This window comes from Castor canadensis, chromosome 12 (genome assembly GCF_047511655.1).
Source record: "Castor canadensis chromosome 12, mCasCan1.hap1v2, whole genome shotgun sequence".
Taxonomy (NCBI): Eukaryota; Metazoa; Chordata; class Mammalia; order Rodentia; family Castoridae; genus Castor; species Castor canadensis.
Window position 1 is genome coordinate 31,763,619 of NC_133397.1, and position 20,506 is coordinate 31,784,124.

The 20,506-nt window shown below is 34.7% G+C and overlaps 1 protein-coding gene across 1 annotated transcript in view; it reads right to left on the bottom strand.

The window, feature by feature from the left end:
- The window catches only part of Prkd3 (protein kinase D3), a 71,694-nt gene that overhangs the window by 12,436 nt on the left and 38,752 nt on the right, over positions 1–20,506 (bottom strand). Inside the window, exons 7-14 of the mRNA XM_020167134.2 lie at positions 19,651–19,728; positions 16,210–16,393; positions 14,882–15,005; positions 12,854–12,931; positions 11,236–11,512; positions 8,591–8,643; positions 5,941–6,013; positions 3,820–3,926 (exon numbers count right to left, since the gene is read on the bottom strand). Of these exons, the coding sequence (XP_020022723.1) occupies positions 3,820–3,926; positions 5,941–6,013; positions 8,591–8,643; positions 11,236–11,512; positions 12,854–12,931; positions 14,882–15,005; positions 16,210–16,393; positions 19,651–19,728 (974 nt within the window). The remainder of the gene's footprint in view (positions 1–3,819; positions 3,927–5,940; positions 6,014–8,590; positions 8,644–11,235; positions 11,513–12,853; positions 12,932–14,881; positions 15,006–16,209; positions 16,394–19,650; positions 19,729–20,506) is intronic.

A 20,506-nucleotide genomic window follows, 5' to 3' on the forward strand; every position in this document is an offset into this window, starting at 1 on the left:
GGAAAAGGGGAAAATGCTGAATTCTCAGCATAATGTTCAAACCAGAAAATTACTAAGTTTCTGATAATATTTTCCCATTTGCACAGGCAGCTATGAAAACGCTACACCCCCTCCTATTATTTACCTGCTTTGGACAGCAGCAAAAGAAACATTTTGCATTGCTACAGACCTAGGAAATAAAAGTATACCCCCTCTTTACTTCTCCCTTGTTCCACAATGTATTCCTAAAATGTGACCATACGGTAGTTTATGTAGATATTAATCCTTTTCTATACATAACAATAAGTTGATATTTTGTGCATATTACTTTAAAAAGTTACCCAAGAGGAAACATTCCACCTTCCCTCTTTTCATTTAACAATATGTTGTAGATAATTTCCCACATAAACACATCTACTCAGTAGATATTATCGGTGAATGTTTGTCACGTGTGTAGTATGATATAGATAGTCTGGATTCATTAACAAATGAACTGATAAAGAAGTCCTGTCTCATGGACTTTATTAATTCCAGCAAGTGAGCCAGACCATAGAAAGCAAATCTTTAAACTACCTGGAACAGAAGTGATATGGAGAAAAGACAGGGTGAGGGAATACAGGGGTGGGGGGGAAGGTGAGTTCAATGCTGAAGAGAAAGACTGTGAAGGCTTCACTGTGGAAATGATGCTTGGGCAAAATCTTAGAGCAAGCAAGGGAGTATGCCATGCAGACAATTGATGAGGAAGCATTCCTACCAGAGGGTACAGCTAACACAAAGTCCTTGACACAGGAACATTTCTAACATGTTTGAGAAACAGCAAGAAAGGCAGTCATTCGGAAAAGAGATTGAATTTGTTGAGTGAAGGATCTACAGTGGAACCTTTTCAGATTTTTTTTTTTTGGTGGGATAGGGGTTTGCACTCAGGCTCGTGCTTGCTAGGCAGGTGCTCTTACCGCTTGAGCCACTCCACCAGCCCTTTTTTTATGATGGGTTTTTCAAGAAAGGGTCTTGAGAACTGTTTGCCTAGGGCTGGCTTCGAACTATGATCCTCCTGATCTCTGCCTCCTGAATAGATAGGATTACAGGCATGAGCTCAGCTTTTCAGATTTTGGTTCTATTTAATACATAGTAATCACACGTGTCCAAAAATGGCATGTGCAAACATTTCTATTAAACATAGCAATACAGAACTGATCAGCAACTGCTCAACAGAGGCACTGATGTTCCTGGGTAAACTCTAGGGTCAATTCTAAATCAGTGATTCTATGATGTTTTTCCATCTCTGTTCTCGGAAAGTCCAAAGCTGTGGTCTCAATTACAGGCTCAAGTCTTTACCCTATCCTTACTTCTTAAAGATGTGGACCTGGGAGGATGCCACTGGTGCTGCAAGTGAAGAAAGCAGCACCAGGATCAACCATAGGAGTTCACCTGCCTTTACATTTGCCTAATGAAGACCATATACAACAACAGAGAATAAAGATGAAAAGCCAAGGTTATACAGCTGGAGGAGGATGAGGAGAGCCAAAGAGGGGTATGAATGTGAGAGTGTAGTAGGTTCCTTTCAACTCACGTGAAAAAAATCTACCTAGAATGCTTATATGGCTAAGTCTTGTGGAACTAATTTTAGTAAATGAGTATAATTTGAAAAATTTTCCTTTTAAAAAGCATACTTGCTGCATGAATTCAGATTGTACTATACTTCATATACAAAGAAGGTTAAAGTCCATCTTTATACTGCAAGTACAGATTTTATTGAACTTATACATTGCAGAGAAATACCTAAAGTCACAATTCTATATGTGTACATACATACACACAAACACAAATAGGTCCAATAAAGTAAAGAACACAGGGCATGTGGTTTGGAGACAGATTTAGATTCAAATTCTGAAGCTTCTTCCTGCTGAATGATGTTGACAAAAACATACTTCAAACTTTCTGGCATACAGTACTAAATATAAAAATGTAATTTTTGGGCTGGACACTCCTGTAATCACAGCTACTTCAGAGGCAGAAACAGGAGGATTGTAGTTTGAAGTCAGTTCACACAAAAACTAGCAAGACTCTATCTTAAAAAGAAGTCGGGCATGGTGGTACACGCTTGTAATTCCAACTACTAAGGAAGAGGAGGAGATGGGAGGATCATGCTTCAAGGTCAGGCCAGGCAAAGCTGGCACAAAACTGAAGAGCAAAAGGACTAGGGGTGTGGCTCAAGTGTTAAGAATGCTTGCTTAGCAAGCAGGAAGCCCTGAGTTTAAAACCTAGTACTGAAAAAAAAGAAAAGTAAAAATAAAATAGAAATATTTTATATAAACAATTTAAAGAGAATCTGTAACAGAGATAGTGCTGTATTAATTTAGTATAAAAACAGTGTATTTAGAGACATAACTGCAATAAATTCTATTGCCAGTCGGACAGTATTAATGAAAATAACCAGAAGGATAATTATTTTTCACACTGTGCACTAACTGAAAATTCCTAAATTCAATTATTATGATTTCAATTATTCCTAAATTCAATTATGAGCTATAGCTGAGAGCACGGTGGCGAGGGGGGGCGGAAATGCTTCAGGTCTTATAGTATAGAGCAATGTTTGGGATCGAAGTATTAAGGAGAAATAAATCCTTAGGAGTATATCCTTAATTTTTAATTTTTTGAACATCAATTGGACTATAAGATTATAAAATTAAATATGCAAAACCAGTCTAAAGACTATTAATACTCTAGTTAAAGGTAATTTTATAGGAGGAAGTGGGCTTGATGTGGTCTTAAGTACCTATTGACCAGAAACTTTTGATTATCATTCCTCTGAAAAAAAAAAAAATGAGGTAAATGGTTACTAGTGACCAATAATGTAATACATATAACATTAATCATTTATAAACTTCTTACCTTCTTCAAGGAAGTCTAAGTTCAGTAGTTTCCATCTTCTTTATTTTTACCCACAAGCAAATGGGGGTCTGAGAGCATTAGCTATTACATGGCCATTTCTTAATAATATGCAAAAGCTACATAGTGAATTAATAGACATTTGCATATTATCATTATTTTCATGATACTGAGAAAAACGATCCAAGGATCAAGATAATTTTTAATCTTTTAGATGACCCCCAAAAGATGTAAAAATGTTATATGGAAAGAAAAACACACAGCAATCTCTTTTATGGGATTTAAATCATTACTAATATACCTCTTTCTAAAATATAACGTTAAAATTTGTATACACTAACTCATTTCAAAAATAATAAAAAACACAACTGTTAAAAGGAACATAATTTTTCATCAGCCTTTATTTTTATAGTAATTTCTATAGTGATCATTTGTGAGAATTTGGTGGACACAACAATGATGTAATAAAATGTAGTGTTAAAAAGTATCAAAGTGCTGGGTGCCAGTAGTTCACACCTGTAATCCTAGCTACTTGGGAGGCTGAGACTGGGAGGATTGCAGTATGAGGCCAGCTAGGCAAATAGTTTGTGAGACCCCCATTTCCAAAATAAGCAGAACAAAATGGAATGGAGGTGTGGCTCAAGCAGTAGATTGCCTGCTTTGCAAATGTGAAGCCCGGACTTCAAACCCTAGTCCCACCAAAAAAACAAAAACAAAAAACAGATTGTATTTACAAAAATATGTTCTAAACAAACTGGTAGTATAAACTGTTTGCCTTGTTAACACCTACATGACTGTAATCTTAAAAAAAAGCACTCAGGATGCTTTTAATTTGGATTCTTACCAGTCTCTTACTTAAGAGCCAAAAAGTAAGAGCAAAACATGCATGTTCTAAGTCGATTCGAACTGACAAATCAAAATTAAAAACTACATAAACCATTCTTTTTTTACCTGTAAAATAGCCACTTCATTACGGAGTTGACTTTCCTGCTTTGTGGGGAATCTCATCTTATCAATTACTTTAATAGCCACATCCCTTCCAGTCTTCCTGTGTTTTCCTATTTAAAAAAAATAGAAAAGATAGAAGCAAATTAACAACTCACATAGACTACAAAAGCTTTAATGGGAAGCTGTATGTGTTTAGTCTTGTGTTTTTTCTTCTGCTCATTTTCCTTCTCCACACTCCTTCATCACTTTTAATTTTGAGAAATGTTATATTTTCCCTCTATACTACTGGCCCCTAATAAAGGCAGTTCCACTATCTGAAATGGTAGAATATTTGAATGAGCTTATTTGCTGAAAAGCAATCTACCTTGTCAAATAAATAACAGTTAAATATTTTAAGTGTTTAGAGACTGTCAAAGTGAAATATTGTAGTAATGAATGAATTTTATTCAAAGTTCACGTGAGTCAGCACAGAGTGATACTTATTAGACTCCCAAACTTCAAGTCCCTATATTCTAGATACAAAAGATTTACAAGGTGGAAGTGTGCAATAAATAGTCACTCATTCATTAATTCGAACTAATTAGTTATTCTGCACCTATCATATTCAAAGCATAGATTTGGATGCTACCAATTAAGCAGTGAAAATGCCAGATTTTTTATCTTTTTTTTTTTTTGGTTTTTTTTTGAGATGGTCTTACTATGTAGCCCATACTAGCCTTAAATTCAGGACCTCCTCCTTCAGCCTCCTGAGTGCTGCAATTAGAGGCATGTGCCATCACACGACGACTTGATATTACTTCTTTTAACCTGTATGTGACTTGTTCTCTACATAGCTATTTACTTGAAAATAACTCACAGCTCTTTCAAGGGCATAATCATATAACTATTACTACCTAAAAAGACTGGTAAGAGGTCAAAGGTAAATCATTTTTCTGTCTCCTCAACAAGAAGAGGTCTTCCAGGGATGTCACTTGTTACAACACTGACAAATTTGAAGTTGCAAACCACAGATTCTGTACATGCATGTAAAACTAAAACATTTTCTGGGTGATGTATGTCAAACACAATGATAAATACTAGGAATAGCAAAAAAAAAAAAACCAAAAAAAAAACCAAAAAAACCCCAAAAAACCCAAACCCAGACATCTCTCAGCCTACCCTCAAAGTTCAGGACAAAGACATTAGAAATCCAAAGTGTAATGGATACTGTGATAGAAGTATGCACCTTATGCAGCAGGAGCTGCAAGGAGAACAGTCTTATCTGATGGAGAGGTGAAGATGGGGACAAGAAAATCTTAGCGGAAGCTCTTTAGTTGAGCCTGGAAGTAATAAATGTGGATGCAGAAGGAGTCTAGGCAAGGTATGCAGGCATGCAGAAGAAACAAAAAGTGAACTGCAATAAGATTGGAGGCTAGAGAAGCTGGGAGAAATCACAACAGCCTTATATATTCTGCAAAGAGCACTGGCCATGAACCTGTGGACAAGGGTTCTATATGAAGTAATACTAATATCAGATGTGGGTTTTCTGAAAGATTCATCCCAAAATGGTGTGAAAGAAGGGTAAGACCGGAGGCAGAAAGGCAAAGGATTACAAGGGGTTAACATTTCTTTCTTATTTATCTTGGACCATAGCTTACAAAGTACTTTTTTGTTAGTTTCATTGAACAGATGAAGATGCTGAGATATAGTGAGGTTAAATGACTTCACCAGGATCCTAATGCACAGCAGGGTAAGATTTCAGGTATTGAGAACCGATAGAACATTGACGCCAATAGTAGACAAATGTTGCCATTTGTGTTGAAGAACTAGTGGGGAATATACTTCAGTGAACCAGTCCATATACCTTCAAGCCACCCTCCAACCATCTTTATGTATAAGCTACAAGAAAAGATAGGGTATTATAAAATTAATTTTCTGATTCTCAGTTAACTTTTACATTTTGTAGTTGAAATTAAAGAATACTCAGTTTTAGTAAAAAACTGACTCGGTTGAAAGAATTCCAGTCAGCCTTTGAGAAAAAGGTCACTTGATAAAATGGTGAGGTGACAAAGTAGCTGGCAGATGTTTTGTAATTTCTCCATTTTTCATAATATGTACAATATACAAATGACTGTAGTTGCTTACCTCCATAAACAATGCCAAACTGTCCTGAACCAAGCACCTCATCTGCAAAGATCTGGTAAACAGTGCTGATGTCCTATCAGGAGAAAGTAAGCAGAATTACTTTTATAGAGAAAATAATGTCAGTGTTTCTGACTCTATATCTAAATACATTTTTGCTTTTATATCAGAGGAAATAAATTTTCATAAAGCACAAAATATTTTATGAAACACACTTTCTATATTCTAGAAAAGTTAATCCAAATTTTATACTAAGATATTAATGTATACAAAGTATTCCAGAGGAAGACCTATAGAAAAAAATGCTTTGTTGGTTTTTTTTTGTCTGTTTTGGCAGTACTGGCGTTTGAACTCAAGGTCTCAAGCTTGCTGGGTTTGCTAGGCAGGTGCCCTACCACTTGAGCCACTCTGCCACCCCTGGAAAAAATGCTTTGAATAAAAAAAACCTATAGTGATCTATACAAGATAAATAACATAAAAATTAGGAACAAAGTTTTACCTATTTTACCATTAAAGAGACTCATATCTTGGGCTAGAGGAATAGCTCAGTGGCAGAGCATTTGCCCAGCATGTGCAAGGCCCTGGTTTTGATCCCCACCATGAGAAAGACAGAAAGACAGACAGACAGACAGACACACACACACACACACAGACAAGAGACAAAGAGACAGAGAAGAGAGACTGCTATCTTTGATTCAAAAGAAAAACTCAAGGCTAGAGTTACGGCTCAAGTGTTAGAGTGCTTGCCTAGCAAGCATAAGGCGTTGAATTCAAACTCCCGTATTTGTTTAAAAAAAAAAAAGGAAAAACTAGGGATTGGGCTAATTTTGAAAAGTGTGTGAGACAAAGAGAAAGTCTGTAACTCAACTCTACTCAAACTTCCTCTCTCCTTTTTCTGTTAGTGTTTGTTGTTATCAGACTATTTATGAATTAACTTGGTGTGGTGGGGGGAATGTCAGAATTGCATTATGGGTGTGACAGAAGGAAGGCCAAAGAACTTCATTTAGCAAACCCACATTTAAACACAAAGACCAATGAAGTTTCATACACAAGTTGTTATGATGAAAATTTTAAGGTCTATGAGAACCACATTCATATGCTTATTAATTTTAATTTAACCAAATTTTGGTTCTAATCAAATTAGACAAGGCAGCATCTGAGGTAAATAAGACCAATTCTGAATCTTTTTCCTCCTCAGACATGGATGAATATAACCTAAAGTCCTGTGGGATTATTTAGAGTTTGTGCTACCACCAGGACAGGAGACACAAAGGTTATTATCACCTTGAATTTCTCTACCCTATAATACTAATAGATGTCCAGTCTTCACTGCAATCTTAGAAATTTCCAAATGTTACATGTTAGAGAACTCGTTCAGCTTGATGTACCAAGTGAAACAGAAAGACGAATTTTTATTAGAAAAATTATACAGCACAATTTTCTGACTTTGTTTTCTAGCTTTTTCATTCTGATCCAGGAGTTAGTATATTATGGCCTGTGGGCCAGATCCAGCCTGCTGTCTTTTTATATGGCCCCAGATCTAAGATGGGGAACACATCTGTGTTCATTCATTTATGTATTGCCCATGGCTTCTTTCCTGGTACAATGGAGAAGTGGGTAATTATATATGGCCGATCAAGGCTAAACAATATATAGTTCCTTTCAGAAAATGTTTGCTGACCTATTATAAAACCCTTCTTGTGGGCTGGAGGTGTGGCTCAAGTGGTAAAGCCTGCCCAGCAAACGTGAAGCCGAGTTCAAACCCCAAACCAAACAACAAAATCCCACTAAAAACCAAAAACCCTACTTGTTCTTACATTGACCAGTAAACTTAATCTATTTACTATTCCTTAAGTTCTGCATTTCCTACTTCCATCTGCTCATTCTGTGTGCCTGCATGATGTATCATTCCCCTCATCCCCTTAGCACTTCTGTTGAAAATCCATGCCATCCTTTCAGCATAGCTCAAGTTTTACTTCCTTTAGAAAGCTTTCCCTGTTGTCCAGTAAGAAGTAACCCCTCTCTTCTTTTTAACTAATCTTAACATTTGTAATAATCTCATGTTACATTTTTAAGTGAAAAAGTTAACTCTATTTTTATAATTTTAAAAATCTACAGCAGGGCATGTTGGATATTGCTTGTAATTACATCTACTCAAGAGGCAAAGATGATAGGATCCTGGCCAGTGGAGGTGAGTAGGAGGTAGTTAGTGAGACCCCATATCGAAAAATAGGCAGGGTGTGTGGTGGCCTGTTATTGAGGGAGGCCATAGATATGAGGATCAGTTTTGAGTCCCATCCTGGCAAAAAATTTAAGACCTTTCCCAAAAATAACCAAAGCAAAAAAGGGTTTGGGGTGTATCTTAACTGATAGAGTACATGCCTATCTAGTCCAAGGCCCTGAATTCAAACCTCAGTATGTTCAAAAAACAAAACCAAAACAAACAACAAAACACACACACACACACACACACACACACACACACACTTAGTTTCCTTCATAGAGCAGAACACCTTAGGGAAGGTATCACCCACAAAGTTTAGCCTCAGCAAATTACTTCAAGTTATAAACCTATTTCTCTAATGAGACTTCACATTTTTTTTTCTTATTTTAAGCACCCATTCTGCATGTGCTGGCACTAATTATTACTTACCACATTCTCCTGGACCTGACAATTGGACACAGAGATACTGGTAGCCAAATCTTCTGCAAAATGTATGAGAAAAGAACAAAAGTATTAGTATGCCTTAGCAATATTAATCTTTACTGACATGTGAGTGCCCATGGTATATAAGACTTAAAAAAAAAGTTAATATACAGGTATTGGCACCTGCTTGGTAAGCACAGGGTCCTGAGTTCAAACCTCAGTACCACCAAAAACGACAAAAAAAATATAGGTTAATATATGTCTTATACATTAAAAATTGATACACACAATACTAACCCATCAACAAGAAACTGATTAAGTAAAGAGTAATACTCTAAACATTTAATAAATGATATAGAACTATAAATACTGAGTCAGGAAGCTTGTCATGATATCATTTTGAGTTAAGAAGGGCAGTTGCAGGTGTAGCTCATGACAGAGCACCTGTCGTATATGTGCAAAAGTTTGGTTTCTGTCAGTAGCCTAGTCAAAAAAAAGAAGTTGCAGGGTAGCAGTATCTGAAAATATTACTTCTGATGAGTGAGAGGTGAGGTGGTGAGTGAGGATTTTAGTTTTTGCACACTTCTATACTACCTGCCATGTCTTTTGTAGTCTGTGGTTTGAACACAGGGCTTCATGGTTGCTATGCAGGTGATCTACCACTTGAGCCACTCCACCAGCCTTGCTTCCATTTTTTTAAAGCATAAAAAGTATATACCACTTTCATTAAACATTGGTCTCCTAGAGCACAAATTCAGGATTGGGACTGGGAAAAGTTTAGGAAGCCTTTCTCATTTTATACTACATATTTCTACAAAGTTTAAATGTATTACTTTGGTAAGCAAAGACAGTAAGTGACAAGGAAAAAAAGGGAAAGAAGGAAATAAGCAAGAAAATAGTTATCAAACATCTAGAGTTTTGGAGACAAATCAAAGAAGTAAATACGAAATTTTCCTTTTAGTTCCAAATATACAACATAACTAATACAGAAATACCATAAAAAATAAGTAACATGACTGTCAAAACCCCATTTTAAAATACCAAGCCAGTTTAAAGCTTTTAAGTAATTCAAATTTTAGACATTAAGGATTAAGAAAAGGCATGACATCAACATTAATCTTTCTAAAACTGCTTTCAGTAGTTTGTTTCCTAGTTTAATCTTAATCCTTACTTTCCTTCAAAGTCCTCCTCTATTTAGATTCATCCAGTTTTAATTTCTATCTGTTCCAGAAAAGTTGTTAGGTGGACAGCAAGAACAATGAAACCATAACAATATCACTTATGTGTCAAGCCACTGTGTTAAAGCTCATTGGTGTATATTTATTATTCTTCCCACTTTAGAGAACTGTGGAGTCCAAGATCACATGGCAAGTAAGCAATAGAACTGGATTTATATCCTCTAGAATATTCACTCTTAATAACTCGTACAATCATGCCTTTAGAGACTCTGAAATCTAGGAGAAAGGTTCATGTGCGGGCTTGGAAATTACATATAAAATGTGTGTGTGCTTGTGTCTGGATTGTTTTCTGGGGAAAGAGTCTTTTGTTTTAATTAGAATCTCAGACAGTTCTGCCTAAAACTTCCTAGAAATTAAGAACCAATGTGAAAGAACCATCTACTTATCCTTTCCCAAATCAGTATTAAACACCAAAATGTACATGGTCATACCCTCATCCCTTTCACAGTACCCATACTTACTATCCCCTCTACCTTTGCCATTTAGCTTTATCCCATTCCTACCTGAATGAAGTCCACAATCCAAATCAAATTTGTTATTATGCAGTCTATCTACTCTTTATATCCACCTCTGAGTTTTTAGAGTAACACACTTATGTTTTGCATTGTACTGCATTATGCTGTCATCTAACACTACGTATGACACATTTCCTTAAACAGCTTTTACAATTTCTGTAGTTCTTTCGTGTTCTAGCTCAAGGCCTAGCAAAATGCTAAGAGCAGTTGCACAAAATATAGATTATTTGAAATAAACTATATTTGGAAAGTGGGTGATACTTATTCCAACATAAATATATTTGTCTGGTGAGTGACATCAGACATAATATAATGCCAATGGGTAAACGTGGCATTATGGCTCTCTGACTGTTAATCATTCAATCACCTTTGTCTAATTTTATAAATTTTGTGACATAGAACATGTGCTTCAATAATTTGTAGTATTTCTGAATGTTTTAATTCACTTAAAAGAAATACAGCACTTCTGACTTCACAGATTTCTTGAATATAAATATAGTCCTTTAATGCTTATTTATACCCCAACATGAAGCAAAACACTAATACTAGTTGGATACTTAATCCACTGAGACCTCACAGATGTTAAACACAGTTATTCCATAGGTTCCCTTTCATTTAATACTAACAACCCTATGAAGTAGGTACTACTACAGAGAGGTGAAGTACTTACCTAAGATCATATAGCAGGTTGGCAGAGATATGAGTTTAAACGTAGGAGCCTAGCAGTAGGCATTGTATGAATATATGATAACCAACATAATATAGCGTAATTAACTAACATTATTAGTTTCTAAAGACAAAGGTTAAAACAAACATTAAAAACACACAAAGGAACAGTTACACCCCAAAATGCTTCAAGTGAAAGATGAAAAAAGCCATCAAGCAGCTTGTTGCTTACTGTGATCTTTCCCTTGCCCTGGAGAAGTGCAAACACTTGCTTGAGGAGTCACAGGCATAAGGGCTTGGCAAATTGCTTTCTCCCAGCTCTGTGCTATATCAAGTCCAACTCCAGTGGCAGCAAGAACAGGATTGTGAGAGCTGTCCCCATTGTTCTCACCAACAAAGTATACCATAGTATCAGTGATGATTTCAAAACAGTGTGGGTTGCTGCCTTGTGAAATATTTGTGAAATCTCGTGGTGAAGATACTCGGAGAATTTCTGAAAGTGGAATTTCCTGAGGTAAAAAAATTAAGCATTGAAAAAATATGAATATACATTTATTTTTATTTTTCAGTACATTACAGAATCAAAGGTAGATAATTTTATGAATGCATATGAAATATAAAAGCAAGTCTTATAATAGTGTCTGCCTAAATGACTTGCATGTCAGCAGTGCTAGAGGCAGAGCCTGGGATATGACATGTATAATAAAGAGATTCTCCCTGCAGTAGGTCATGAAGATGCAGGAGGAAAGAATTTAGGAGGGTAGTTTGCCACTATATCTAACACATCTCAATTTCAACTTGATACTAAATCAACTCAACAGCTATTTCTCTAGTGGTTGCTTTTCTCTAGGATATATCTCTAAAGTGAACTACAAGCAGAAATAATGGCAGAAAGAGCAGGTATCTGGATCACAATACATTGCTTAAGCACTCCATTCTGGTTCTTTCCATTGAATTAAACTATCAATTAATTATTTAATGTTTAGTTCAAACATAAGACCAAAAAAAAATCCCAAAACACTCAGGTTTCCATGATCCATGAAATGGCTTAAAAAACAACAACAATAAAACAGGCAAAAAACTTATTTTTAAAAAATAACTCATTAGCATGATCTCTCTTCTAAAAAGATGGGGTCTCTTAGGTTTCCCAGGTTGGTTCTGAACTCCGGTGATTCTACTGCCTCAGGTCCCAAGTACCTGGGACAGCTCTAGGTAGGATACCAGGTTTCACTCACTAAATATTTTTACCCATTCTTTAATTTTTAGCTGTCTTTCCTTTAGAAACCATGTTTTAATCCCTTTTGTGGACAGTATTTGTATTGAACATCAAACTGACATACTCTGAAAGAGCAACACAAGATGAAAATTCTCCTCTGTCCAGCTCCTATTCTGCTACACTTGCAATCTTATCTGGGGTCAGTATGCGACAGCAAAATGCAAGGCATGCCAAGCAAGGAAGACAGTACAAGGAAGATGAAGAGCCAAAATAAGCAACTGCAAACTGGAGCTAAGATACTGTGGCCTCTTCTGCATAAGAAATAATCATGGGCCTTTCTAAGTAGTCTAATCCAAATCACAGTATCCAAAAGCAAAGCAGGAGCAACCTGATAGGCTAAAAAAGGCAAATACAACAAAAAACAATCCAGTAGTGGGGCTGCTGTGGCTATGTGTGTGTATGTATGAAATGAAGGGGTGGAGCTGCTTCAACAAGAACCTTAAAGTGACTTCTATAAACTGTTATCATGCAGAATTACAACAGGCAGACTTGCATAAGCAATGAATATTATTTGGGTATATTTGGAGAAACTATAACATTTTAATATTTTTTAAATAAAATGTGAAACCCTTACCTTATAATACTTTGATCCAGATTCATTTTGAAACAATGTTAGACATTTGCTGTCAAGTCTCCAATAATGCCTCTTTCTCTATAAAATAGAGGCCAGAAAACTGTGAGGTTCAAAAATAATGATTCTTCCAAAGTACTTGTACTTTCCTTTTCCTTTAATTCCAATTCACAAATCTGTATTTTTGTATAGGTTGAAAGTTCATGAGGTTCAAAATTCTCAAAATATAAAAAGATACATAATGAGAAATATCACTCCAGTCACTTTTATCCCACTCCTCACTCTTATTCCAAGCAAGCAATGTTGTTAAGATTCAGGGAATCCTTTCAGAGAAATTTATGCATCCACACATCCATATTTATGTGCTAAACACATACACAGATACATAATTTACCTATAAGCTAAATTTATAGAAGGTGACGTGCTGTGTCAAAAGATATGTGCACATGTAATTTTTTTATGGTGTTAAGTTATTCTACACAATATTTGACCCAATTTATAGTGTCATTAGCAACATATGAGAGTGCCTATTTACTAACATAACTTCACTCAGTATGTTATTAAACTTTTTTTTTGGTTGGTAGTACTGGAGCTTGAACTTAAGTCTTCACACTTACAAGGCAGATGCTTGACCCATGCCTCCAGCCCATTATTAAACTTGTTTGGTCTTTATATACTAAAAAAATAAAAACTGGCATTTCAATGGAAGTTTAAATTAGCATTTCTTTGATTATAAATAAAATCAAGCTCTTATATATGAGCATTTTTATTTCCTTTTGTGTAAGCTTTCTGTTTATATTTTTTTGCCCATTTTTATATTGACTTTTCTCATCAGTTTGTATATATTATGGAAATAACTGTTTATGGTATGAGTTGAAAATACTTTTCCCAGTTTGTCATTTGTCTTGATTTTGATTTATGCCACAAAGAATTTGTTTTTATGAAACCGTATTGATCCTTTACTGTTTATTTTTCCACTGAGAATTTATGAAATGATTCTTCCAAGGTTTCTCCTATTGGTTTAGTTTACATTTGGATCTTTGCTCCATTATTTAGATTACATGTAAAATGTGAGATATGTTTACAAATTCATTTTTTTCTAATATGTGTATTTGATTGTCCTAGTATTCAATGATAATTTTCTTCACCCCTGCTGATCTGATATAGCACCATTCACATACCACTAAATTCTCAAATATGTACAATATTGCAAGTTCTATTTGGAAGGATATGGACTATAAATTAAAGAAAAAATGCACAACTGAAGACAGCACTGTTGTTACCATGTAAAACTTTACTGAAACCAGCTGAATGTATTGTGTACTTTACTTTATTCTTAAAAGGCCTCTTACAAGAATTTATTCAGCAAAATTTTTAAAAAGTAATAAAATAATGGCACTAATTTACTGATTGTTTATGCCAAACATTGTTCTAAGCTCTTCTCATATATTAGACTCATTTGGATGGACAGGTAATATTATTATTATGCCAGTTTTATAGATGAAGAAAATGAGGTATAAAGAAAAACAAGTAACTTTCCCAAGCATATGGTTTTAGTAAGTCAGAGTCCTAGTCTAGCGCCAAAGTCTATGTTCTTAGGTATTATACTGTGCTGATTACCACCACACTATGACTTCACCATTCCTCTTCTTTGAAATATAGATTTAAAAGATAACTTGTATACTTACACCAAGCTAAAACCTACATAAAAACAAGTGTAATGACTTAGGATGACTTTTCAGATGAAGTTCTAGTTCATTCCACCTTTATTTGTACTCATTACATTTCAAGTCATTACTCTTCACTGTGGCATAATACCAGATCCTTTTTGAATCTTGACTATCAACATTAAATATTATGCCTTTTAAAAATTCAAGTATAACTATAATTTGAGTATAACCTTTAGATATTACGCTAGTGTATACAACATCTTAATATATATCTAGCTCTCCTATTTTGATTCAAAATGTGCATAAAATAAAACTCATAACCAAGTTTTCCTAGCATATTGAAATGCATGTGATTACTGACCAGGTTATCCCTGCTGGTATAATGGACCATCCACCCTTCCTTCACCATTGTGCTGCTCTTCCTCTTTGTGTGCTTGATGGATTGTACAACCCTCATTAGCGGAATATTATTGCTTGTTGATGGACTAAAAAAATTTAAAATTTATGATAAATATTTGTAATATCTACTTTAAAAAAAAATCATAAAAACTGTTGTCTTGTCAAGTCTTTTTAAGATAGCTAAGGTAAATTTTTACAAAATCTTAAGACCACAAATAACTGAGAGCTGGAATTTAGAAATACTGTTGAGTTTTTCTACCCTGAATAGCATGATAAATCTGAAAATTTTTAACAAGGCAAAACAATTCAAGTTACATGGCTCAAGTGTCATCAAATTCAGCTGAATGTGTCAGCAAAAAGTACTTCTAGTAGAAGATATTTAATGGCAAATGATTTACAGCTATTAAGAAAATTAAAAAATACACATGAGTTAAATCTGGTTAGACTGGAATATGGGTTAGTAACTATGGCTGAAAAAAATGAGCAATTTGGTGTATATATATGTAAAATATACTGTTTCGCAATTTGATCTGAAAACAGTTAAATTCTTTCTCTTAAACTATGAAGTATTTATGACTAGGAAACTAGATAGGTTCTCCAAAACAGGTAAATATCAAAGTTTAGCAATGATGATAATAGCTATAATTTAATGATAAGCCAAAGTGAATAAATGTTGACTCAGCCATGTGAGACTGATAAATGATCCATTTTCTCTAAGTAACTCTGCATTGCCAATGAAATAACTTGTCAAAAGGGTTACATTTTGCTATGAAGTAGGCTATCCTACAGGCTGCAAATACTGAATTTATATAAACACAGTGGGCTATTTAAAAGTCTTATAGTCCACCAACACTTTAAGTGCTAATGGATTGTGTCAATACGAAGACCACCTTCAAATTCATCACCATCATCTTTATGAACATTCTCAGGAGTATATTCTTTACTGCTTTTCTACCATCAGGTAATCTACCTGTGTGAAGAACTGGCTGCTTTAACTACTGGCACCTTATGGTGGCTGCTCCACTACTAAACACTGTATCTAGATTATATTTAAATAGAACATTTTTCTTTGTAAGAAAATTAGAATTATCATACTTTCCCATTTTGAGTAGATAGAAAAAGTGACAAAATTTATTTCAGAAATGCTGTGGTGAATATAAAATAATCAGCCATGATTTAATTACATTTTAAATTACACTTAAGGTCCACTTAGAGATACAGCTTTTTCTTAATGGAGATTCTGACCTGACCTTGCATTTGGCAATAACTTAATACCTATACAAGTGCTACCTGATTGTTTTAACAGGTTCTTCATCTCGTTCCACATCAAGATCAGATGGATCCAGGAAGAACATTTTATCTTCTGGGGGAGATTGTTCTTCTGTGTCATCCAAGCCCCGGCTACCATCACTATTCATGTCATTGTTGTCAATGTCCATAGGTATATCCGTATCTGTTCCCAGACTAGAAGGTTCTGGAAAGTGTTAAATGAATTTGTTTTATATTAATGGAGTATCAATACATCTAAGCAGAATAGTCTATTAAACAGGAAAAAAAGTTTTCAAAGTCTTAAAGGAAAATATCTTTATGATCAAGATAAGCAAGTTCTTTCTTCTTTTTATTGTTGTGCTTGGGTGGGAGGATACACTGTGGCATTTACAAAAGTTCTTACAATATGTCATAGTTGAATGCACCTCCTCCATTGTCCCCCCTCCCCAATTCCTGGAGTAGTTTCAACAAGTACCATTTCCCATTTATATACATGTGTACACAATATGTGCACTATATTCACCCTCCTATACCCTTTCTCCACATCCTCCTACTGGTACCAGCCCTCCCCCCAGACAGGACCTATTTCACCCACCTGTTAGGAAGATATTTCTTAAAGATGATACAAAATGCACAAATCATAAGGCACACAATCAATTTGATGTTAGAATTTTAAAAATTTCCCTATGACAAAAGATACTATATATAAACAAAAGAGATAAAACCCATAATTTATGGTCAACTAGTTGTCAACAAGATGCCAAGACAATTCAAGGGGCAAAGAACAGTGTTCTTAATGAAGGATGCTACTACAACTGTATATATACATGCAAAAGAATCAAGTTTGACCCCTTCCTTAAATCATGTAAAAAAAATTAACTCAAAATAGATTAGGACCTAAAATTAAGAGCCAAAACTTATCATAAAACTCTTAGAAGTAAATGTAGGATAAATCTTTGTGATCTTAGGTTAGGCAAATTCTTCTTAGATACAACAAAAACTTGAGTGACAAAGGAAAAATAAATTGAACTTCATCAAAATAAAAAGCTTCTGTGGGGCAAACTACATCTTTTGGTGGGCCTGGGATTTTCACTCAGGGCTTTTGCACTTGCAAACCAGATGCTCTACTGCTTGAGTCACACCTCCAGTACATTTTGCTCTGGTTATTTTGGAGATAAGGTTTCGTGAACTGTTTGCCTGGGCTGGCCTTGAACCTCGATCTTTCTGATCTTAGCCTCTCTAGTAGCTAGGATTACAGATGTGAGCCACTGGCACCTGGTTCAAACCACATCTTAAAGTGAAAAGACAATTCATAGCATTATGGCATGGGAGAAAATAAAAGAATTTGTATCCAGAATATTTAAAGAACTTCTACAACTCAATAAGAAGACAAAAGTTAAAATGGGTGAAGAATTAGAAAAGACAGTTTTCCAAAGATATAAAAGCAAAAGAAAACCACAATAAGACATACCTCACACTTACTAACTAGATGGCTATAATCAATGAGACAGATAATAACAAATGGTAGAAAAGATGCAGAGATATTTGAATCCTCTATACTGCTGGAGGGATGTAAAATGGTGAAGCTGCTTTGGAAAGCAGTTTGGTAGGACCTCAAAATTTTAAACACAGGGTTAACATATGGCTCACCCTTTCTACTTCTAGGTATATACCCAAGTGAAATGAAAACATATGTCCACAGGAAAATTATAATAAAGTATGCACAGAAACATTATTCATAATAGACCCAAATTCAATACAACCCAAACATCTACTGACTGGTGAATGGATAAATAAAATAGAGCATATATTTCTGCAGAGCAGTATTATTTCTCAATAAAAAAAGAATTAAGTATTGACGTAGTCTACAATACAGAGGAACCCTAAAAACAGTATGTTTGAAACAAAAAGATTAAGTCACTGATTGACAGAAGGTATTTATATCACATATAACTAAAAAAATTTGACTGTAGAATTATCAACAACTCCGGCAAGTTTATAATAAACAAACAAACAAAAAGCATTTGAGCAGGCAACTTACAAAGGAAAAAAACCTCTAAATAACCAGGAAGCATTTGAAAGATATTCAAACTTACTAAAAGTCAGAGAAATGTACATTAGAATACATGTAAATATGTCATATCCAACTTGTCAAAAGGTAGAAATGATTAAAATACAGTTCATGAGCTGTAAGTCTAAGACTTTATTCGTATGAAAAAGTACTTTAATTAAGATTAATTGAAAAATAAAACTAATCATACTCTGTCAATAGTGTTAACTAGCTATGATGCAAATGAGTAATTCTACTGAAAATTCCTATGTTGAAATCCTAACTCCCAAGGTAATGGTATTTTGAGGTGGGGCCTTTGGGAGGTTTTTATGTCATGAGTGCTCTGTTCTTATGAATGAGATTAGAGCCCTTATTATAAAGGCCCAAAAGAGCTCATTTACCCATTCCACATTTGAGCGTGCAGCTAAAAGGCACCATCTATAAACCAAGAGATGTACTTTCACCAGACAAGAATTTGCTGGCACAATAAACTTCCTAGCATTTAGAACTATGAGAAATCTGTTTCTGTGGTTTAAAAGCTAAATACCCACCTGTAAAATTTTGCTGTAGCAGCCTAAACAGACCAAGATAACTAGCAACAGAAAACAGGCCATAAGAGAAAATGTTAAACTCTCAAGAGTTTAATTTTCATTGCTTATGCTCTTCCTACAGAATTATATTCATTTTTTTAACCAGTAATACAAATTGTTAAAGGAAATTTGTGTTGTAAACTTAAAGCCCTTACTCTTTCTTTAAAAAAAAAAAAAAGTAATGGCTTTGCTTAGTATTATCTTGAAAAGAAAAAAAAATGGTTAAAACAAAAAATGTTTGGCTAAGGATTATTTGACAGAGAAAAGGGACAGAGAGGCAGTATAATAGTGTATGTAATGTGTTCTAATGACTATGGACTGAGGAGCCAGATCATATGGATTCAAATATAGCTCTGCCACTTGCTGGCTATATTACTTGGACAAGTTATTGAATGTCTTTGTGCCTCAGTTTATTCATCTCTTAGAACTTACCTCAAAAGGTTGTTATGTTTAAATGTCAATATAATGAAAAAGTTTATGTGCATGGCATAGTAAGCAATAAATTTACGAACTTCAAAAGAAAAAGGACAACAACAGGGTATTAAAACAAATTCTCTTACGTCCACACATGGAAGAGGATATGCAGCACCACTGCCTATCTTAGACTAAAAGTTGTAGGTGGCTAAAGCAAAGATGGAAAGGCATAATTATTAACAAACGTACAGCATCACTGACTTGTATATTTTGCTTGCTTATTAAATAAGAAAAATTTAAGGAAACAAAGTAAACAAAAAATATATAAATACAACCTTATGTAAAGATAATACACAAAAGAATGTGACCTTTCTGATCATTCATAAAAATTAAGAAAAATAATTTTACCTCCATTGAAAGTAACCTCTCCAAGGCAGTCTCTTGGCACTTTAGATGCACAGCGTTTATGGCAGTTGAATTTGCAATCTAAAAAAAAAAATAAATCAGTTTATTATTATACATAGACAGGCAATATCAGATATGATTAGACATTCTTTAAATCACTCACAGATGGAATATCATTAGTAATGAGGATGCTGTTGCTAAAATTACAATAGTGTTTTCTTTTTACCATGAACTCAAGTCTTGGACCAACGGTCTGTTTTCAACTTTTGATGGTACTTCCTAATAGTTGTTTAACCTTTCACAAGTCACATAACTCCACCAGGGATCAATTTGTTTTTTCTCTATAATGAGGCTAAAACCAGTTGAATGACACTGTAAAAACGTCCTGGCACTTTATTTCCTTCTCTTACCCCACATTCATCTTTCCACACCCTCTGTAAGGTCTTTTTAACTAATGAAATTTCAATCCAATATGTCAGACTTATATTTTCAATTCCTAAATATTAGGATCGGATGCATACACAAAAAGGCGACCAGATTCAACAAACTTATATAAGGAATCTAGCAAGGGCTTTCAGATACAACCTGTGAGGAAGGACTGAACTTCTCAGGCACAAGGTCTCCCATTTTTGCATATGCTCTCTTCGGCCTACCAGAACCTCAACATTTATAGCACTGAAGATCAGGGCCGGTTATAATATTTTCAAGACTACTGAGTAACTCAGTGGTTCTCAAACTGCAGCCCCTACATCAGCAGCACCAGCATCATTCAGCAACTTTTTAGAAAAATTAAGTTCCTAATAATGAAATCTCTTAAAATTTATATTAAAAAGGGAGAGGAGAAAGAAGAGTAATGTAC